Source organism: Phalangium opilio, unplaced genomic scaffold (assembly GCF_054372755.1).
Source record: "Phalangium opilio isolate 3A_F unplaced genomic scaffold, DU_Popi_V2 ptg000089l_1, whole genome shotgun sequence".
Lineage (NCBI taxonomy): Eukaryota > Metazoa > Arthropoda > Arachnida > Opiliones > Phalangiidae > Phalangium > Phalangium opilio.
This window is the reverse complement of record NW_028324194.1, coordinates 3,566,900-3,589,569: the sequence shown is the minus strand read 5'-3', so window position 1 is coordinate 3,589,569 and position 22,670 is coordinate 3,566,900. Positions and strand designations below refer to the sequence as shown.

The 22,670-nt window shown below is 39.9% G+C and overlaps 2 protein-coding genes across 4 annotated transcripts; both read left to right on the top strand.

The window, feature by feature from the left end:
• Nucleotides 1-920: 920 nt before the first annotated feature.
• Nucleotides 921-20,971, top strand: LOC149647041 (uncharacterized). Its single transcript, XM_089849918.1, has 8 exons — nucleotides 921-1,345; nucleotides 1,461-1,575; nucleotides 16,812-16,851; nucleotides 16,930-17,006; nucleotides 17,599-17,671; nucleotides 17,749-17,913; nucleotides 17,970-18,142; nucleotides 20,815-20,971. Exons 2-8 carry the CDS (start codon nucleotides 1,562-1,564, stop codon nucleotides 20,822-20,824), a joined length of 552 nt encoding a protein of 183 aa, XP_089706044.1. The 5' UTR covers nucleotides 921-1,345; nucleotides 1,461-1,561; the 3' UTR covers nucleotides 20,825-20,971.
• On the top strand, nucleotides 4,560-6,321 carry LOC149647042 (uncharacterized). Of its 3 annotated transcripts, XR_016371781.1 has the most exons (5): nucleotides 4,560-5,068; nucleotides 5,160-5,244; nucleotides 5,308-5,526; nucleotides 5,591-5,722; nucleotides 5,774-6,321. XR_016371781.1 is itself a non-coding variant. In XM_089849684.1 (3 exons), exons 1-3 carry the CDS (start codon nucleotides 4,985-4,987, stop codon nucleotides 5,460-5,462), a joined length of 324 nt encoding a protein of 107 aa, XP_089705810.1. In that variant the 5' UTR covers nucleotides 4,560-4,984; the 3' UTR covers nucleotides 5,463-6,321. The 3 variants fall into 3 exon arrangements, 1 of the variants encoding a protein (XP_089705810.1); XR_016371780.1 differs by having other exon boundaries at nucleotides 5,591-6,321; XM_089849684.1 differs by having other exon boundaries at nucleotides 5,308-6,321.
• Nucleotides 20,972-22,670: the final 1,699 nt, after the last annotated feature.

The window sequence follows — 22,670 nt, the reverse complement described above, 5'->3', positions numbered from 1 at the left end:
TTTGATTGGCTACCGCGATGACGTTAAACGCGTATGTAATAGAAAGGTCCCTCCCATCCCTGAATAACATGATAGAAAGGCTAATGATACACATATATATTCATGTTAATAAATAAATTCATGCTATGACTATAACAGCATAGTACAAAAAAAGAAAAATTCCAAGAATAAAAGAAGTTCCCAGGTGCGAAAAAGGAAAACCGCTCCTCGCTGTCACGAAAGAATGAGGAAAAGGGGTGCAAAATGGACTGCAAGGTTTTGCGCTCTAGGCGAGCTTCATTTATATTGATACGTGGAGTCCAGGTTGAGGGGCAAATAGAGTCTTTGTAACCCACGTGACGCGATTCATCCACTCGTAGAGTATGGTCCTTTTTTCAAATTTTAGGCCACCGCCCCCAACGCGAGCGCCATCTAGCGTTCTAGATCGGTAATAAACCTCGCCGACGCTACCTTTAAGGTTAAGACACACGCGGCAATCGGCTAGGGTTACAAGAAACGTCTAGCCTCCCAATGGCGGGGCTTCCACCAAAGGTAGCTTCCCCAGGCACATGTTACGTACTTCATGTGTGAAGCCGAATCGGCTTCTGTTATTATTTATTTAAAAGTATATATGGTTAGTAGCCCTATCTTGGAACTCTTTCTCAAGCTGTTTGGAAAGTCAGATTTTTCAGTAACAAATAAGTTACTGAAGTGAACAAGCAGACCAATACAATAAGTTTGAACCATTGCCGATCGATTGCACCCATTTTCAGATTGCTAAGACACATACTTTTCCTGCAAAATGGGTTTTAAAAAAGGTCGATTTCAGCCCTAACTTGGAAAGGTCCGTCCTAAATTGGAACACCCCGTCCTAATTTGGAACACCCTAATTTAAATACGAAAATATCCGAGTTTTTGCAACTAATAATAAGCAAATATAATTTGTTAGCGATGCTACGACCATCTAGCGACCAACGCTTGCCATTTTATACCTGTACATATATTTTAAAGGGCACTGAGTGTCATCTGCTTAAAGCTTCAAAAATTGGCGCTGTCAGTTTATTACGGTTAAACATTGTAAATTAAATGCACTCTAACGGTATTTCGAATGAAATAATTACCAAGTTAGATCAATGTAACCTACACTGTTATGTTTTTGTGGCGTAACTGTGTTGAATCTACATTTTACATCAAGTGAGTCATGATACGGTGTTGGAAGTATAGTTAAACCGAATATCACTCGGCTACATGCTAAATCAGCTAAAATTGGCATCACGTTTATGACTAAATCTGGATACTGGGCTAATAATTCCCGTATCTTTTCCGCATCTTAATCTACGCTTACGGGACCAAAATTATTAAACAGGTAATGAATCAACGCATCTTCTAAGGTCTTTAGGTTGTCCTTTAGTGAGTAAAACATTAGTTATGGATGTAAAAAGATAGAGTAAATTTTCGTGTTTCGGTGTGTTCCATTTTAGGCAAATGATGACGTATTTTCTATTCGAATTTTCTCAATAATTTTTGTGCCTAACCTGGCGTTTAAAGTGTTTAATTTGAAGAGAAAGATCCGAAGTTTTCAATGGAATCGTTTTCGTAAGCCTACGTTTTTCTCATTGGCCGTGAAAGCTTATTTCCCTAGACCCATGGGACACGGGCCACTAAACTAAGAGGACATTTCAGCTCTGATCGGGCGGCGCTCAAGCTAAACGGTTTTTACTATAGTGTCGCCTCTTGCGGTAGTTTTTAAAAAGCGGAACTACGTCATTTCGGTAACAAGGCGAGTGAGGCTGGAAAACAGTACAGTCTGTTAGAAAAGTCTTTGCCCGTTGATCTTTTTTCCGAAAATTTTGAATAATTCAAAAACCGTTGATCACAGAGAATTGATATTTGACAATATGATAGATATTTTAGTTCTCCATCAAATGAGACCAAATTTGAAGTCGTAGGTCGAAGCACGTGCTAAAAAAAGCGAATTTTTCGAAAATCTGAAAATGTTCAACTTTTTAAATATTAGTTTTTGGAGAAAATAAATAGGATTTTCGTTATCAGGGGCGTCAATTTACATTCAGAAAGTGTCTTCAATTTCCTTGTATATTTAATATTTCTCAAGATATTTCAATTTGTTTAAATTTATAAAATTGAGAAGCCTCTAAGTTCCACAAAAAGTGAAAATGAAAACCTTTACCCAGATATCTAGAACATCCCATATAGGGTATTTCTACCTATCTTTTTGTTGATATGACGAATTAGTAAGTTCCAGCTAACTTTAACTTTTCATTATGTTTAAAGGGATACATAAATGTTCTAATTTTAAGAATTTAGTCTTTCTCTTCAATATTACCTGGCCGTTGTAAATGTCACAAGGAATTTTTTTAAATGTAAAGACTACTTTCCCATTGGTTTAGTAGCAGGGCCTGAAATAAGGTAAAATTATTACTTAACGTGTGTCCAGTAACCCCTCCTTTGACTGGAAAATATATAGAACCCTGTCCTCCGAAGTGTCCAAAAATAGTGTCGAAACCTAATAGTCAAGCTATCTCAACTTCGGAAATATTTATCGGTCAAAATGTGAAGTGACCTTAATTTTTTTTAAAAAAAATACGGGGCATTTTCAAATTTAATTGGACAATGTCCTGTGTCCTGTTCTTATTCCCGGCCCTGTTTAGTAGTGTTTACCTGTTTGGATTAAATCTCGTAATCTAAGCTGCTGTTAATGACCGAGCTTCACGATATTTTGACTTCACCATGAATAATCAGAACGGTTGGTCTTCTCAAGCCAAATATAACCCATAAGGTGAAGGTTCATAAGTAGCTGAGATCTTATATTTGAAAAGTTAGTTTGTATTTTAGTTTATTTAGTCTTTATGCACAGTCACGGTTAGTTACCCAATTTGACCACTGACAATAGAGGATGACTTCACATGTGGATTAGCTGAGGCTGGGTCTACGAATGTCTAGTTATTCACTCCCTTAGGAACGTAGTATTATAGACCCGCAACATATTAGTTTTATGAATAAACCCTGGTTAAGCATTATTATTTTGAATTTGAGAATTGTCAAACACCTGGTTTAAGTCAACTTATACACCCGAACAACGCCGCGTAGCTGACTAGTTTGAAATCCTTACACACCACACTAACTTATTCATAGAAATAATTAGAGATGGGCTGATACCAGTTTAAACCGATACCGATATGATCCGATACTTGGGAAACCGATACGTACCGATACCGATATTTTACCCGATCCTTCGATTAAACCGATATCAAACCGATACCGATATGGTATCGGTATCGGCCCATCTCTATAGATGATTCTCGATCCAATTTCGGTACTTGAAACTATAAAACTGGCTTTTCATACGAAAAACCCATTTTAGACACTAGTTACGTTATCCAAAAATAGATGAAAAACTGTGCTGTCTCAGAGTTTAGGTCTTATGGCGCCATCTACTCTCAACATAAGTATTAATTTTCTTCAAAAAATATCGGGTAGAAATATCGGTTCATTTTTAACCGATACCGATATATCGGTTAAAGCCAAATATCGGTACCGATACCGATATGGTATCGGTATCGGCCCATCTCTAGAAATAATGTTTAAATTTACGATTGCTGTGACGTTCAATTTCTGAATGTCTTGTATGGGTCATGAGTGAAAACAGTATTTTCAAATGATCATTGGTATGAAATTTCGGGCTTTTCTAATGCCAGGCCTATCGTAACATTGTTAGTCCGACAGTAGTTACCACAAATACAAGTGGATTTTTAGTTCCGAGTCTTAAATTTACTTCGAAACGGTATACTAAATACCCTTAAGACCGAAACCCCAGGTCATAATCCTCACTATTAAAAAAAATAAAACACCCCTCCTTAGACAAAATCCCCGGTCGTTTTCCCGCATTCTCAAGGCAAAATCCTCTGGTCCGTTTCGCCTATCCTAGAAGAGAGTAAACCCCCATTCTCTAGTCAAAATCCCCGGTCATTTTCCCTCATCCTAGAAGAACGCAAAGCTCCCATTCTCAAGGCAAAATCCCCCGGTCATGTTCCCTCATCCAAGAAGAACGCAAAGCCCCTATTCTCAAGGCAAAATCCCCGGTCATTTTCCCTCATACTAGAAGAACGCAAACCCCCCCCATTCTCAAGGCAAAATCCCCCGGTCATTTTCCCTCATCCTAGAAGAACGCAAAGCCCCCATTCTCAAGGCAAAATCCCCGGTCATTTTCCCTCATCCTAGAAGAACGCAAAGCCCCCCCCCCATTCTCAAGGCAAAATCCCCCGGTCATTTTCCCTCATCCAAGAAGAACGCAAAGCCCCCCCCCATTCTCAAGGCAAAATCCCCGGTCATTTTCCCTCATCCTAGAAGAACGCAAAGCCCCCCCCCATTCTCAAGGCAAAATCCCCCGGTCATTTTCCCTCATCCTAGAAGAACGCAAAGCCCCCATTCTCAAGGCAAAATCCCCGGTCATTTTCCCTCATCCGAGAAGAACGCAAAGCCCCCCCCCCATTCTCAAGGCAAAATCCCCCGGTCATTTTCCCTCATCCAAGAAGAACGCAAAGCCCCCCCCCCATTCTCAAGGCAAAATCCCCGGTCATTTTCCCTCATCCTAGAAGAACGCAAAGCCCCCCCCATTCTCGAGGCAAGATCTCCCGGTCATTTCCCTCTTCCTAGAAGAAAGTAAGAGACACAATTGGCGCGGAAGAAGAGCTCTGGAAGGTCTAAAATGGATATCTCAAAGTGAGCGTTTAAACGCTTATTGAACAACAACTACGATATATAACTTTTTCGTGAGAAAAGAGAATATATTTCTCCAAAGTTTCTCTTGGCCAAGTCAACAACTCTCGACAAAACTCCATTCGCTCTCGTCTGTGCCTTGCCGTTAACATTGGTTTACATAAAGAGCGTCGTCGTCTCACACCATGTTTATTGATATTTTGCCACAGGGTGGGAACCGACAGACTGCTACCGGTGATGTCTTCCCAAGTATGTCCAATATTTCGAAATGAAAGCTTCGGCCTGCGAAGAGCCTCTCTTGCCAGTCTTCGTCCCTGGACATCATTTAATACCGGTGGTCTACCTTCTCGTGGTAAATCCTTCACAACGAGAATTAACAGAATGAGTATTGGCTATTTACAACGAAAATACTAATTGAACCACGATGAAATAAACCCACACAGACGAGAGCGAATGGAGTTTTGTCGAGAGTTGTTGACTTGGCCAAGAGAATCTTTGGAGAAATATATTCTCTTTTCTCACGAAAAAGTATTATATAGTAGTTGTTTTTCAATAAGCGTTTAAACGCTCAATTTGAGATATCCATTTTAGACCTTCCAGAGCTCTTCTTTCGCTCCCAAAGAGCGCAACATCGGAACATAGAAGAGACTAAGACGAGTGGCCGCTTCAGTGGTGTTGCTTGGGAAGCAATCAAGCCGGAATCCTCCACCATATCCAGGGCAGGTCGACCGGTAACGCTTACATAAACGTTTTGCCGGAAGCCATGATTCCATCGGCAGCCGCAATTTTCGAATCGGAACATGCAGCAGAGTATTATTAATTTACTGTTTTCGCCGAAGGACCATGAGGTTTTATAAATATTTTTGGTTTTCAGTTTCCATTTCATGAAAGACAACTGTCCAGCGCACACTGCCAGGGTCGTAACGGCCTTCTTGAACGGTGAAAGAATACAGACGTTGAACTGGCCTTCCAAGTCTCCCGATTTGAACCCGGTTGAGAACCTTTGGTCAGCAGTAGTTCAACTCAGTTTTGAAAAATTTTGAAAAATATTCATTAGTTTCAGTGTTTTTATCAAGCAAAAATGCGAGCCGAGTTGAGCTATTGAACTAAAAATTTCTAAAGTATGTTAAGTAGATCTTGGTAATTTCGGCACAAGAACCATGCAGGACGTTTATTATAACTGCCGCAGTCTCTGTCTTGTTTGCCTCTTTTATAAATTTATTGGCGCTCAACATATTTCAAAACCTTCAGGAGTTCAACACATAATTACTTATGATAATAAAATCTTTTTATATAAAAAGGAATTTTTTTAGTATTAATTGGCAAAAGTAACACTGAAAACGTAAGCTAGAAATCCAATAGTCTATCCATGTGAGGTGTTTCTAGGATAGCGGGAAAATGACCGGGGGATTTTGCCTTGAGAATGGGGGGCTTTACTTTCTTCTAGGATGAGGGAAAATGACCAGGGGATTTGGCGTCGAGAATGGGAAGAAGGCTTTACTTTCTTCTAGGATGAGGGAAAATGACCAGGGGATTTGGCGTCGAGAATGGGAAGAAGGCTTTACTTTCTTCTAGGATGAGGGAAAATGACCGGGGGATTTTGCCTTGAGAATGGGGGAAGGGCTTTACTTTCTTCTAGGATGAGGGAAAATGACCGGGGGATTTTGCCTTGAGAATGGGGGGGGGCTTTGCGTTCTTCTAGGATGAGGGAAAATGACCGGGGGATTTTGCCTTGAGAATGGGGGGAGGGCTTTACTTTCTTCTAGGATGAGGGAAAATGACCGGGGGATTTTGCCTTGAGAATGGGGGGAGGGCTTTACTTTCTTCTAGGATGAGGGAACATGACCGGGGGATTTTGCCTTGAGAATGGGGGTGCTTTGCGTTCTTCTAGGATGAGGGAAAATGACCGGGGATTTGGCCTTGAGAATGGGGGGAGGGCTTTACTTTCTTCTAGGATGAGGGAACATGACCGGGGGATTTTGCCTTGAGAATGGGGGTGCTTTACTTTCTTCTAGGATGAGGGAAAATGACCGGGGGATTTTGCCTTGAGAATGGGGGGGGGGGCTTTGCGTTCTTCTAGGATGAGGGAAAATGACCGGGGGATTTTGCCTTGAGAATGGGGGGAGGGCTTTACTTTCTTCTAGGATGAGGGAAAATGACCGGAGGATTTTGCCTTGAGAATGGGGGGAGGGCTTTACTTTCTTCTAGGATGAGGGAACATGACCGGGGGATTTTGCCTTGAGAATGGGGGTGCTTTGCGTTCTTCTAGGATGAGGGAAAATGACCGGGGATTTGGCCTTGAGAATGGGGGGAGGGCTTTACTTTCTTCTAGGATGAGGGAACATGACCGGGGGATTTTGCCTTGAGAATGGGGGTGCTTTGCGTTCTTCTAGGATGAGGGAAAATGACCGGGGATTTGGCCTTGAGAATGGGGGGAGAGCTTTACTTTCTTCTAGGATGAGGGAAAAAAATCCCAAAGAGCGCAACATCGGAACATAGAAGAGACTAAGACGAGTGGCCGCTTCAGTGGTGTTGCTTGGGAAGCAATCAAGCCGGAATCCTCCACCATATCCAGGGCAGGTCGACCGGTAACGCTTACATAAACGTTTTGCCGGAAGCCATGATTCCATCGGCAGCCGCAATTTTCGAATCGGAACATGCAGCAGAGTATTATTAATTTACTGTTTTCGCCGAAGGACCATGAGGTTTTATAAATATTTTTGGTTTTCAGTTTCCATTTCATGAAAGACAACTGTCCAGCGCACACTGCCAGGGTCGTAACGGCCTTCTTGAACGGTGAAAGAATACAGACGTTGAACTGGCCTTCCAAGTCTCCCGATTTGAACCCGGTTGAGAACCTTTGGTCAGCAGTAGTTCAACTCAGTTTTGAAAAATTTTGAAAAATATTCATTAGTTTCAGTGTTTTTATCAAGCAAAAATGCGAGCCGAGTTGAGCTATTGAACTAAAAATTTCTAAAGTATGTTAAGTAGATCTTGGTAATTTCGGCACAAGAACCATGCAGGACGTTTATTATAACTGCCGCAGTCTCTGTCTTGTTTGCCTCTTTTATAAATTTATTGGCGCTCAACATATTTCAAAACCTTCAGGAGTTCAACACATAATTACTTATGATAATAAAATCTTTTTATATAAAAAGGAATTTTTTTAGTATTAATTGGCAAAAGTAACACTGAAAACGTAAGCTAGAAATCCAATAGTCTATCCATGTGAGGTGTTTCTAGGATAGCGGGAAAATGACCGGGGGATTTTGCCTTGAGAATGGGGGGCTTTACTTTCTTCTAGGATGAGGGAAAATGACCAGGGGATTTGGCGTCGAGAATGGGGGGAAGGCTTTACTTTCTTCTAGGATGAGGGAAAATGACCGGGGATTTTGCCTTGAGAATGGGGGCTTTACTTTCTTCTAGGATGAGGGAAAATGACCAGTGGATTTGGCCTTGAGAATGAAGGGAGGGCTTTACTTTCTTCTAGGATGAGGGAAACTGACCGGGGGATTTTGCCTTGAGAATGGGGGGAGGGCTTTACTTTCTTCTAGGATGAGGGAACATGACCGGGGGATTTTGCCTTGGGAATGGCGGGCTTTGAATTCTTCTAGGATGAGGGAAAATGACAGGGGGATTTTGCCTAGAGAATGGGGGGTTTACTCTCTCTAGGATAGTCGAAACGGACCAGAGGATTTTGCCTTGAGAATGGGGGAAAATGACCGGGGATTTTGCCTTGAGAATGGGGGGCTTTACTTTCTTCTAGGATGAGGGAAAATGACCGGGGGATTTTGCCTTGAGAATGGGGGGGCCTTTACTTTCTTCTAGGAAGAGGGAAAATGACCGGGAGATTTTGCCTCGAGAATGGGGGGGGGGCTTTGCGTTCTTCTAGGATGAGGGAAAATGACCGGGGATTTTGCCTTGAGAATGGGGGCTTTGCGTTCTTCTAGGATGAGGGAAAATGACCGGGGGATTTTGCCTTGAGAATGGGGGGGGGGCTTTGCGTTCTTCTAGGATGAGGGAAAATGACCGGGGATTTTGCCTTGAGAATGGGGGCTTTGCGTTCTTCTAGGATGAGGGAAAATGACCCGGGATTTTGCCTAGAGAATGGGGGTTTACTCTCTTCTAGGATAGGCAAAACGGACCAGAGGATTTTGCCTTGAGAATGCGGGAAAACGACCGGGGATTTTGTCTAAGGAGGGGTGTTTTATTTTTTTTTTTAATAGTGAGGATTATGACCTGGGGTTTCGGTCTTAAGGGTATTTAGTCCGTATACCGTTTCGAAGTACACAGTAAAAAAAGAACATTCGAAATTGAATGTTTCAGCGTTCAATACCTTGCCACTGTGGTGGTACGCCTTAGCAATCAAATTTTACCGCATAAAGTGGTATTCAATTGTACACGTTAACGAAATGTTCATATTTGAACGCTAATATTGATATTCAAAAATTCACGCTAACGAAGCATTCAGATTAGGCCATTTTGGCATTCAAATATGATTGCACTAGCATTTAAACGGGAGCGTTTTGGCGTTCAAACGAGGTCGTGTTTGGCGTTCAAACGAGGTCGTGTTTGGTGTTCAAACGAGATCGTGTTTTGCGTTCAAACGAGGTCGTGTTTGGCGTTCAAACGAGATAGTGTTTGGCGTTCAAACGAGGTCGTGTTTGGCGTTCAAACGAGATCGTGTTTGGTGTTCAAACGAGATCGTGTTTTGCGTTCAAACGAGGTCGTGTTTGGCGTTCAAACGAGATCGTGTTTGGCGTTCAAACGAGATTGTGTTTGGCGTTCAAACGAGATTGTGTTTGGCGTTCAAACGAGATCGTGTTTGGCGTTCAAACGAGATCGTGTTTGGCGTTCAAACGAGATCGTGTTTGGCGCTCAAACGAGATCGTGTTTGGCGTTCAAACGAGATCGTGTTTGGCGTTCAAACGAGATCGTGTTTGGCGTTCAAAGGTAAGCGATTTTGGCGTTCTCATGTAAGCGCTTTTGGCGTTCAAACGAGAACGAATTGGCATTCATACGTAACTGTATCGCGTTATAATACGATTGCATTAACAATTTAACGAGAACGATTTTGGTGTGATCCATTCACGCCATGGTCAAATATTATTTGCCCGTATTAATACCCTAATCTAAGCCTCTATTCACCTAATTTACCTCATTTTAGTACCCTATTTACAGCATTTCAAGTTGATTTGACTATAGTAGTTAACCGCTTTCCTCCCATTCTGACGACCGACGCCGCAAATTGTCTGATTCATCAAATGGGACAAACATCTTGGGTTAAATGTTCCCAGTGATATTAAATTACTAATTCCCGGGGACGGAAAGATTCTATCTTGTCCTGCAAAAATCTACTTAACTTATAACGATTGAGTGGCTAGATAAAATGAGCACTAAACCCAATTATTTTGTAAAATATTTAGCAAAATAGATAGTTCACTAGAACCAAATAATTTTAAATTAAAGCAATGCACCTTTATAAAAACATTTCTTGATATTTATTTTCATTTTTAAGTCATATGCATCACATAACACTGCAAAGAATTTTGAACATAAAACGAGTACGTAATACACTGCCCATATAAAAGACATCAGCAAATATTTTATTTTTAAAAATTTCTTATTATTAAAAAACCAAGTTGGAAAAACCAAAATATTACCTCTCTGAGTCAAGAGGACTACTTACAAACTTATTTACCTAGATATAGAATTATATCTCTCTTTTTTAGATGTAAAAATTTACGAATTATAAAAGCTAGGTTCCCTCTTGACCGAAAATGACGACCGAAAACCTTAGCGCTGCGTCAAAAAATTGAGTTTTACGCAGGCCTTCGACGGCAAGATTTTAGTTCGGTTCACACATACGACCGAATTCAGACCAAAAGGTGCGGTCGGCAGGGTCACGTGGCACGAGTTGGAAGAACTTAAGCCTTGGCCTTTGATTTTCCCTTGATGGTATCTTAATTATGGAGCTTACTTCTACCAAATTAAGGTCAGAGATTCAAATCAAAGGTTTATTACATACAAACACGGCAATATCGACTAGCGATCAAATCCGATTAGAGAATTCAAACTCAAAAGTTCATAACATGTAAAGGTGGCAATGGCGACTGGCGAGGTGAAAAAAAAAAACTCGAAGCGGCGATAAAGAACTCCCCTATTATTACGTCAGCAGAAGCTTTAACCCGAAACGAATTTTGATTGGCTATGAAAATAATTTTACGTCGGCCTCTGCTTCAAAAATAGAACACCAATTCTGTTCGACCGAAAGCTGTTTCGGTCACGTTAGGCGGAAGATGTTTTACCGAAGAGGTACTTACGCCGTGTTTCCGTCGTTTTTTCGGTCAAGTGGGAACTAAGCTTAAAGCAGTATTCCAAGCATAGAGGATATATAGTAAAGCAGATGACATTTTACATCCATTAAGAATGTGCCTTGGACACATGAAATCAGTCAATGGGGAAAAAACAGGAATTTAAGTGCATAACTTTTGGGAGAAATATAGTCTTTATGCGTTTTAAAAGGCCCAGTTGTCTACGCCTCAACTTTTAACCCTGTATTCTCATAACTACATTCACAACTGGTTTTGCAGTATAAACACTATTGTCTCGTTTCACCTCATATATATTCTTAGTTTGCCAACGGGGGTTTTAACGTTAATTGTCACCAAAGCTGATTTGTGGTTAGACGCAATGAAAGTCAATATGCACCACAATAAGAAAGAAAACTCCGAAGCTACAACCCGATTACGATAAGCCCTTTCAATGATCTAATTGCCACCATGGTGCTTACATCTATTTTAAAAACTAGACCTTATTTAAACGTGTACTTAACTTTCGGTTCACACTGAACCGTTAATGTCTCTTCAATACAGACAAGAAAATCAGAACCCATAATTTACTAAATCTCGGGTCTCAATTACTTCCTCTTTGGTTCACTAAGCTAATTACTGATAATCCTTGAATTACCCGACTGATTCTAGGCCTTAGCTTTCTTTTTGTGATCACTATAGCAAGGATTATTGTATATGTAGTATAACTTAAGTAATATATAAACAGCCATTTCAAATAATAATAATAGAAAATATCCTTGGAATATCAAAATGAAACAGAGCTTTAAAGCTACAAAACTACTAAAGGCACCGTAATTACGAAAAATATTTCCACATATTCACTTTATATTATGAAAAAATTTAATGTTAAGGTTCTGTAGGATTTCTTAACACATCAACACAAAACAAACTGCTAAAGCGGCGCACTAGTGTAACAACGGACGGACACACACAGACATTGACATAGACTGCTTTTTAACCATTTTCGTATTAACTTTAATTTGAGAAACAAGATTATCTTAAATACTAAAATAAATACACTTAATATTAAACATTTTCTTCGTTAGTTGTTCGCCTTATTGAGCGTTACATCGTTTTAAAAAAGAACAATTAATCATTCTTGAGAGACTTGACTAATATTGACGTTTGAAATGAAGCATACGACTGCTGCTTTGCCTTACTCAAATAGGTAGTATATAAAGGACTCGAATCGCAGCTGTGGATAAGAACATCGCAATTGCGTGAACCTTTGGAGGAAGACCCCGCCATTGGGAGGCTAGACGATTCTCGTAACCATAGCCGATCGCCGCTTTTGTCTTAACGTTAACGATGATGATGGAGATAGAAGAAAGTATATACAGACTGGTGTCCATATGGGATGGGCAAAAGACCGGTTGATGGTGGTATTTAGAAGCCAGTGAGTACAGACTGGTGTCCATGTGGGATGGACAAAAGACCGGATGATGGTGGTGTTTAGAAGACAGTGAGTACAAATTGGTGTCCATGTGGGATGGACAAAACACAAGAGAATAATGGTGTTGGACAGACAATGGAGTAATAGCCATTATAAGTGGAATACAATTTTCCAAATTTCAGGCTTGGAAATTGAGAACACATTTACCCCGATTTTCCAACTGCGAACGCGGTCCCCTGGGGTGTGACAGACAGACACGTCGAAATTTGAACCTCTCCGTGACATACGTCACCCGGAGAGGTAAAAATTCAATTTATAGCATTTATTGGATGTGTGCATATGCACGCGTCTAGTATTAAGAGAATCAATGCTTAAATTTGGAACCGTAGGTATTAAAGACACCTAACCTAAACTAAGTCTTACCTAACCTAAGCCTAACTCAACCTGACCTGACCTACAAAACAAGACAAATTTTGAAAAAGGCAGGTGTTTATTGTATATAAACTTAGCTAGTAGTTTTCACGATTATTTAGAGAGGACGATCGCCTATCAAACTTAGTTATGTAATTAATCACCCAGTTAAGCAAGTAAATTAGTTTAGGTTTAACCTCCATTTTCTAATAATATTTCGTAATTTGACTCTGTGTGTGCTTGTGTTCCTGAAAAAATCATTAGTCTGAGCCAAGAAAATAATATAATGGTAATGAATAATTGGCAAGTTATTATGTTCTTGAACATCAAAATATAATAAAAATGATTTGTTGAATTATAATATTAAAATTTGATAAAATGAACCTGGATTTTTACCATTGTAAATATTACACCCAAAAAACTCGCCAAGAATTGCTCCCGTGAACGCCCGAAAAGCTCTCTTTTGAACAGAAAAAAGCTCCCGTGTGAACACTCATAACGCTCTCGTTAAAAAGCAAAAAACGGTCTCATTTGAATATCAAAAACAGTCACCTTTGAACGCCCATAATGCTCTTGTTTTAAAGCCAAAAACACTCTTGTTAGAACACGAAAAACAATCTCATTTGAACGCCAAAATGTTCTTATTTGAACGCCTAAAACGCTCTAGTTTGAATACTAATACAATCCTATTAGAACGCCTAAACGACCATGTCTGAACGTTTCATTAGCGCAAGGCAGTTATTCAAAATTGAATGGAATAAAGATTCTTTTTTGAGTGGTAATATATAAGCTGTTCAAAAATGAATGCTAGTGGTTAGTTTTGAACGCGTAAAACAGTCCTTGTTCAAAATTGAATTTTTCTGGTTAAATCTGAATTCGTCAATAGAGGTTTGTTCAGAATTGAACGGTCGCCATCATTTTTGAATGCCGAAAGCACGCTAATTGTTTTCAGTGTAAATATAAGATTCGGAACTAAAAATCCACTTGTATTTGTGGTAACTGCTGTCGGACTAACAATGTTACGATAGGCCTGGCAATAGAAAAGCCCGAAATTTCATACCAATGATCATTTGAAAATACTGTTTTCACTCATGACCCATACAAGACATTCAGAAATTGAACGTCACAGCAATCGTAAATTTAAACATTATTTCTATGAAGAAGTTAGTGTGGTGTGTAAGGATTTCAAACTAGTCAGCTACGCGGCGTTGTTCGGGTGTATAAGTTGACTTAAACCAGGTGTTTGACAATTCTCAAATTCAAAATAATAATGCTTAAACAGGGTTTATTCATAAAACTAATATGTTGCGGGTCTATAATACTACGTTCCTAAGGGAGTGAATAACTAGACATTCGTAGACCCAGCCTCAGCTAATCCACATGTGAAGTCATCCTCTATTGTCAGTGGTCAAATTGGGTAACTAACCGTGACTGTGCATAAAGACTAAATAAACTAAAATACAAACTAACTTTTCAAATATAAGATCTCAGCTACTTATGAACCTTCACCTTATGGGTTATATTTGGCTTGAGAAGACCAACCGTTCTGATTATTCATGGTGAAGTCAAAATATCGTGAAGCTCGGTCATTAACAGCAGCTTAGATTACGAGATTTAATCCAAACAGGTAAACACTACTAAACAGGGCCGGGAATAAGCACAGGACACAGGACATTGTCCAATTAAATTTGAAAATGCCCCGTATTTTTTTAAAAAAAATTAAGGTCACTTCACATTTTGACCGATAAATATTTCCGAAGTTGAGATAGCTTGACTATTAGGTTTCGACACTATTTTTGGACACTTCGGAGGACAGGGTTCTATATATTTTCCAGTCAAAGGAGGGGTTACTGGACACACGTTAAGTAATAATTTTACCTTATTTCAGGCCCTGCTACTAAACCAATGGGAAAGTAGTCTTTACATTTAAAAAAATTCCTTGTGACATTTACAACGGCCAGGTAATATTGAAGAGAAAGACTAAATTCTTAAAATTAGAACATTTATGTATCCCTTTAAACATAATGAAAAGTTAAAGTTAGCTGGAACTTACTAATTCGTCATATCAACAAAAAGATAGGTAGAAATACTCTATATGGGATGTTCTAGATATTTGGGTAAACGGTTTTCATTTTCACTTTTTGTGGAACTTAGAGGGTTCTCAATTTTATAAATTTAAACAAATTGAAATATCTTGCGAAATATTAAAGATACAAGGAAATTGAAGACACTTTCTGAATATAAATTGACCCCCCTGATAACGAAAATCCCATTTATATTTTTCAAAAACTATTATTTAAAAAGTTGAACCTTTTCAGATTTTCGAAAAATTCGCTTTTTTTAGCACGTGCTTCGACCTACGACATCAAATTTGGTCTCATTTGATGGAAAACTAAATTATTTATCATATTGTCAAATATCAATTCTCTGTGATCAACGGTTTTTGAATTATTCAAAATTTTCGGAAAAAAAATCAACGGGCAAAGACTTTTCTAACAGACTGTACAAGTAGTATTGAGTAAAGATTACCATCTGTGTTTTTAAGGCATAGCTTACTTTGAAAACCATCGTCTTTTAAATGTTTAGAACACAGGTACGTATTAGGTCCAATGTCATCTACTGTAAATCCGTTCTTATACTTTGCTAGCCAGTTTACCCATTGAATGCAATATACTTGTTTAGTTTTATATTTGGGAAGGGTATAAACCGAACTCCTTGCATATGAGGCTTAGTGCTGTAGCGACTATCGATGTCGCAGTTAGGGAATACACAATTCTTTACACCCATTATAAATAATAGAGTTAAATTAAGAAGTAAACGTCAAAACTAAAAAGAGAGACAGGCCTAAAGCTATTATAATAGTAGCAGAAGACAGACTGGCAGAGTAATTAGTCTATTGTACGGAAGGTGGCGTTGCGGTACGTGTTACACGTTCCGGTTCGACCCCATTTTTCCCTCCTAACTTACATAGATGCCCGTTTCTTTGAAGAGGCAAACCGTTTGTATAGGCAAAGCTAGAGCTGTAATGTCCTCTTAGTTTAGTGGCCCGTGCATGGGAGAACTTTCCCTTCATTTTGGAAAAAATAAATTATGCAAAATATGAGGTTGTCTAATTACGCTTGTATCTTCTCTGGAATTTATGATAGAGTCTTGTGGCCGTGTTTTATGGATAGAGGGATGTTCATTCTTCCAAATGAGCCCTTAAAATATTCATTTGAAGCTCTCAAACTAAGTTATGACGATTTTAAGAAAAGTGTTCCAAATTAGAGCTGTTCCAAATTAGGGCAGCTGACCCTAGATATAAAAGTAAAAAATTTAAACTTGCTCGCACAGTGTAATATGAGAAGTCTACTTTATTCCAGAATAGTGTCAACCCCTCTCTGCGACCCGTATACGAATAGGCTCGTAAAGTACCGGATGCTAGCTCTAGTACCAAAAATTAAAGGGTCTGTAAAGTAATGCCGTTGGTTTTTATTTTGAAAAAGTCGTTACTGACCTATCAATTCCCCGGGGTTAAGCAGACTTTCCTTCTAGCTAATGCAGCGGGGGTCTCGAACTCTCGGCGGGGGGAGGGAAGACTGGGGAAACGCCGAAGCGGGATGGCTCAAAACTATTCACGAGAGAGACTTCACACTAATGATTGAAAGGGAGGCTTTCGGGTGACGTTTTCAAAAAATGAAATTCAACGTCTCGCCGACAATTTTATAGTCCCTTTAACGTTTGGAACGCCAGCATCATGTACAACTTGCTACAAATCAATGACTTCAATAAGCTCTTCCCTGATTGGGTAGTTCTTATAGGCGGTTGAGTGGAAGGCAGTTTGATTCTCAGTCTACATGCCGTCTTTAACCAAAGACACGGAATTGTTAATGAAGTGTACTTTACGTTTTTATATCTACACACTTTTGTTTATTTGAACAATACGTCAATTATTATAGGTATGCCAACGAGACTCCCATAAATTATACGACAATTACGGTGAGTTTACCAATATGTGGAGGCAGATCAAATTGATTTATTAAATCAAGACTGTATTATACTTTAATTTCTTGTCAGGAAACGTGGGAGATGGCGAATCAAGTGTCGCGGTACGAAAGCACAGCGGATTATATAAAAAGATCCTTCAACATAAAGTAATCTTCGTTGAACTTGAAATTTGGTTCCATTGTTGGCCGAGAGAGAATGAATTGTTTTAATGCACTAGTTTTGCGCAAAAGCACAAGAATGAAATTAGTAAGCTGAGGTATGGCAACACTCAATGTATATTATCATATATCAGAAACTAGTGTTTATAAAATTCGTTTACAGACGATTGTAATTCTCACTCGCTCGGTCAAATCAGTGAACACGAATGAAGAGAGTCAAAGATAAAAGGGGGAACGGCACAGCCCCATATCTCTCCCACGTGCACCTACCTCGGTGCACAGCCGAGGAGCCAGACTTCACGTGATCTGTTAAGAATAAAGGCCGTAAACAAACTTCTCTGGTTTTTTCCCCTCTCTGTTGCGGCGATTGTGCATGTGCGAAACTCTGATACCAAGCCACAGCGCGATATCGGTTAGAAAGAGGGGCTGACAGAGAATTGGTCCCTCCGAGTCTCCTCATACGTGCTCACTGGTCAACGTATTTGTCATCTTTTCTGATAAATTATTTATCAGATGCGAATGACTAACTTATGACCATTTTAGCACGATTTTGAAACTTCATTTTATCCATTACTTCCAGGGCAATATTCGAAGGCAATAAATTTAATTTTTATGAGTTTATTAGAATTTATTCTGAACCTAAAGTAGCAAACGTAAGTAATGTTTCTGCTAATATAGAAGTGGCGTCGAAGTACAAATCATTTCTACATAAATTTTCTCCGGGGTTTAGAATGTTCACTGTGTAATGTTTCCCATGCCGTTGTCATTTTTTGATGGCCGACAGGAATATTTCAGTCCGTCTTTGCCTTTTGGAAGTTCTAAGATGATTATCGTATCCGCCGCCCCGAAGAGAGTCTTGATAACTTCGTCATCCTTCCTAAATATGGACACTAAGGTAATTTTCGTTCAGTTACAGTTTCAATCATGGATTCGTTTTTGGTTTAATTAAAGGTGGCAATTTTAACGGCATTAACCGTCATCCTGCTGTCGTTTTTGCTCGTTGTTCATTCGATAGTAATGAACAAATACAAATTATTGTCCAACAATACTTTTGTCAAGAAAGTGGCTCGAGAAGCCCTGCAATACGTCTGGGAAAACGCGTCGCTCCTGTGTGCTGAACGTAAGTAGGTTGTTTCAACTGTTTGCAAAATTGCAATAGGCCTTTCCGAAAAGGTTTCTGAGCCCGGGGCATCTTGTTTAAAAGGTCCCGCGCACGCGCATATCAACCAGATAAACGTCACTGCTACGTCAGCTGCCGCCGTCTGACGCAGGATTTTTGGGATATAGTTAGGCTTAGCAATTTTTAAAACCGTTATAAACGTATCTGTAGACAATATTTACACTCGGTATATTTTACGAAATTAAGTATAAATATTAACTAATAGCAATTCGAAACTCGAAAGTACAAAAATACTACTACGACGTTAAATCTTAGGAAGAGTCCATCATAAGTACGCCATAGAGGGCGACTGCGCGAGTAAATTTGGTGTGATTTCCAGCTACTAGAATTGAACTGACTCGAATTAACTGCTGTCGGACCTTTTATCGAGAATTTTTTACGGAAAGGCCTATTTTACAATAGGTTTGGGTTGTACACCATATTGATCGTTGCGCGAGCCCGCTTTATAAGAGGATCCAAGGAGGATGTATATGAGGGGAGACTCGTTCTGGAAAGGGGGAGGTATAAAACGGACTCAAGAGTAGGGATGTCAACTTCCCAGAAAAAATCCGGTTTTCGGTTAACCGATTAATTTTAATGGCCGGTTTAACCGATCCTAAAAACTGGACCAAAAACCCGGTTTTTCATAAAACCGGTTTTTATACGGCCGTTTATGATAACTGTTGAAAAATGGTATACTCCAACGTAAACTCAAAGACCAAATATTAGTACCGATTTCCATTGGTATTCTACTATATGCCAATGGAAAATTACTCCACAAATGGAGTAATTTTCTTGGACTGAGAAGGAAGGTTCCTTTAAAATTGCATTACACGCATCTATGTCTTCTTTGATATGTCTCCATGGCGGTGGATTGCTAGTAGTCAACCGAAGCTAAGTAATAAGTGACGAAAAACGAAAACTTTTAATTTTGTGAATTAAAAATGAAACTGATTCGGTTTTCGGTTTTCATATAAAAAAACCGATTAAAACCAAAGAATTAAAAACCTGAAAAAACCGGTGCTCCGGAATTGAAAAAAACGGGTTTTCGGTTAAACCGGGCGGTTTTTCACATCCCTACCAAAAATAAATAGGGGAAAGTGTCGGACTGCCAAATTTTCCTGCCTTTACCTTAGCTTGACATGCATTTCGAAACGCTCGAGCGCGCGAAATGGTATCAACCAATCAGATTTGTAGTTGATGATGTCATTCTTCCCGAAAATAACGCTCGTACGCCACCAAACGGGAGAATTTGGCATAGGCGTATCTCAAGGAAGAGTCACAACCTGCGCGCTCTGTTCTATTTTCTTTAGTGATTTTTTCGCGTTTGAACGAGGTTAAAGTTTGTTTAAATCGCTAGCACGCCGAAATTAAATTAAAAATGCCCCAGATGTTCTTGAATCATCATTTAATTCAAAAATACTCATCGTTAAAATCCTTTAGAATTTCGTTTAAACTTGGGCCCTGGGTTGTCATTATAAGCTAAAACGTTTTTCTATTAGTAAATAACATCAATATTGTTACGTAGGAATTAGTACCGAGACGGAGTTTCTAACTTTAACTTTACAATTTTATTAACGATAAGCGGAAAATATACAATGACAATAGGCCGTAGGAAACTAAGCCTTGGACGGACGGAGATGTTCGACCCGTGAACGCGACGGTACGCGGAGAGCTCCCGTACGGAGGAGACTTCGCTAGGGGCAAGAGCATTTCGTTCTCGGTACCCTGGCTTAGTCTAAGCAAAGAGAATATACCAAGAGGAGCAGAAGGTTTAGTCTTTCACAAGGCTTTTGAAACTCCAGGCCACGGTTTTGGAGTAACTAGATCCGGTTTTTGTTGATTGGCTTAGCAGCGACGCCTTTTATTGATTACATTATGTCGGCTGCTTATTTTTGGGTTGACAGTTGACGTACAAAAGGTAATTTTTAAGCTGATGACAAGATCACGTGAACAACCGGAACTAGTTTCTCCAAATTCAGGGCCGGTCCCTATTTACAAAGTTTCTGCTCCTCTTGGTATATTCTCTTTGGTCTAAGGGATTAGGAGCTGGCTTTTTCAGCTGGCGATCCTACCCCGAATTGGTAAATAACATCTATATTAACAAACTAAATTAATACAATCATGTACATCATCAAATTAAATTGTGGCGATAAACTGCAGTGGCCACGGTTAGCCTATGTCAAAAGCAGCTAATGTAAAATGAAACCGCACTATTTCTTCACGCGCAATATCACAAATTGTCTTAGGTACGTGGTGAATGGGCGAGGGGGATGAAACAGATTTCGCGAGTATGCATTCACCCCTCCAAATGCATGTCACAGACGAAGGAGAGAGTCCGACACTTTCCCCTATTTATTTTTGTCCCTACTCAAGAGACTAGAGCAAGAAGGCTTCAACGCAAGCGCGAGAACTTACGCTCTCTTGCCGTTAGGGAGTAGCGGTGACCATGTTAACTGGGAAACGGCACAGTATCGTTTTAGGAACGGGGGACTACTTTGTTCATTTAGTCTGACTCCAAGTCTCGCCTCTTACACATTCTCCTTGGAGGATCTCATTTGAGAGAGGGGACTGGTAGGCTCTTAGACAGTTCTTTGCATTTCGAAAAATTACATAATTGGATAACTTTTTCTATAGCGATTTCTAGCATTTTGCCCCACATTACTTCTCGTCTGTTAACTTTGTCCTGGCTTATCGGAGTGACTTTCATCCTGTTTTTCTTGGGTTGTTTCTTGTGTACCGAGTTCACGGCGGAAAGTTACAATTGCATCGACACCCTCTCGGACTTGATCAAATCGGGAATTCCACCTGTGATGATCGAACGCAGCGGAACTTTCGAATATCTTCAGGTTTTGGTAAATAAACGTTTCCGCAATATTTTCTCGATTCGTTTGATGTCTTCGGTATCTAGGCTGCCAAGGATTCAGCTGTCCAGGAATGGCTCGACGCACTCGATCAGGAGAATATTTTCAAAAGCCTGATGGATTTTCTGATGCTTGATGGATACCTGCCGATAATTTCTGGGGAAAGAGCTCTGATCATAACAGACATCCACCTGACTTGGCTCTTGGGAGAGGTCTTGACCGCTGATTCTGAGACTAAAGAGTTCTTCGAGGAAGGACTTTACTTTTCTCAACAAGTTGGTTTCGACTACTTAAACATCGCTTACAATACATCTTGGATGAGTAGCAGTCCGCGAATACACGAGCACGGCCAAACTATGTCGGTATGATCTTTATCTGAGAGTTAACGGGGCTGACAAATGTTTTATTGCAGCATGGGACCAATATTCGAAACGCAAGTTTACTACTATCTGGATTTTGTTTTCCATCACCCCATTGAATACATCACGTGGAAGAAACCGTTGAAAAGCTCAGCCGACTTAGACCTCAGAAGCGTCATCGCTCCTTTCTACTTGTATTTTATACTGATGTCCGTTTCAGTAACCATTGCCATTACTGAGATTTTCTTCAGCCACGTGGCTTAAGTGCCTAAATTAATCCACGTCCTTAAACGCATTGTGTTGTATTGTAAATCAATTAGTTATTTTGTGTCGCGTTTAGAAAACTCAATGGCGACCAACATTATTAACAATGTTCCTGTAGCGGTGCAATTTTCTTCCGCTCTGGAATTAGGCTAACCATGCAATTTTCTGGCTATAAATTATTCGTATATCTTTTTATTGTACACTATCTCTCGTGCATCGAAATATTATTATTCCCACCTGCGAATTCCGGAGTACCACCCACTTCATTACTTCTCGATTAATTACATTAATTGAACTAACTCTGCATTAAGGTTATTTTGTCTTCGTTGTTATGGTGTTATCAACGTATCTTTCTAATATATGCATTTATTAACCAAAACCAGAAGTTAATGACTTCTTATCCTGGGAAGTATTGGACTCTAACCATATCCGGAACCATCTCTGTTAGCCAATTTCTTATTAGGTCCGATTACCGCGCCACCTACGGCGTTTCCCTCATTTTGAGCTGGCAGGCTGATTTGCCCGCCAGCAGCGGGCGAGTAACGAAACTTTAAGGTGTGTCCTGTGGTTTGAGGTAACGAATCAGAAACGGTGACAAGAACAGCTGTTAATAGAGTTTTCTAGAAATTCCGGTCAAACTAGTGTGTGGTCCTAGGCCCACGGATTGTAATGGATTTTCATAGAGTTCTAGCCAGACGGCTTTTCAACGATTGGCGCTGAAGAAGTTTTGAACACGCCCCACAGTTTGAGTGCCACAGCCTCTCGGCGTGGGATTTTTTTCAGTAGATTAGATCGTTTTCCTAGTGGGGAGGAAACTTTCGACCCTCCTTTACGATTGCCATAGGCAATTTTGACTAGCAGGGATGAATACTATACAGGGTGTTTCTGAAAAGTCCATCACAAATTAAGGGGCGTGTTTATGGGACCAAACTGAGCGGAAAGTACCAAAGAACATGGGGTGTACAACATTTTGTTACGGAGATATGGCCTTCCAAACATTCGCCCC

What these genes read in the sequence shown, in the direction of transcription:
- LOC149647042 (XM_089849684.1), top strand. Translation starts at nt 4,985, where the DNA reads ATGAAAGCTTCGGCCTGCGAAGAGCCTCTCTTGCCAGTCTTCGTCCCT. An exon ending in CGGTGGTCTACCTTCTCGTG is followed by an intron (nt 5,069 to 5,159) that starts GTAAATCCTTCA and finishes AAACCCACACAG; the next exon opens with ACGAGAGCGAATGGAGTTTT. An exon ending in TTCTCTTTTCTCACGAAAAA is followed by an intron (nt 5,245 to 5,307) that starts GTATTATATAGT and finishes TATCCATTTTAG; the next exon opens with ACCTTCCAGAGCTCTTCTTT.
- LOC149647041 (XM_089849918.1), top strand. An exon ending in AAAAGATCCTTCAACATAAA is followed by an intron (nt 17,007 to 17,598) that starts GTAATCTTCGTT and finishes CATTACTTCCAG; the next exon opens with GGCAATATTCGAAGGCAATA. An exon ending in CTGAACCTAAAGTAGCAAAC is followed by an intron (nt 17,672 to 17,748) that starts GTAAGTAATGTT and finishes TCCGGGGTTTAG; the next exon opens with AATGTTCACTGTGTAATGTT.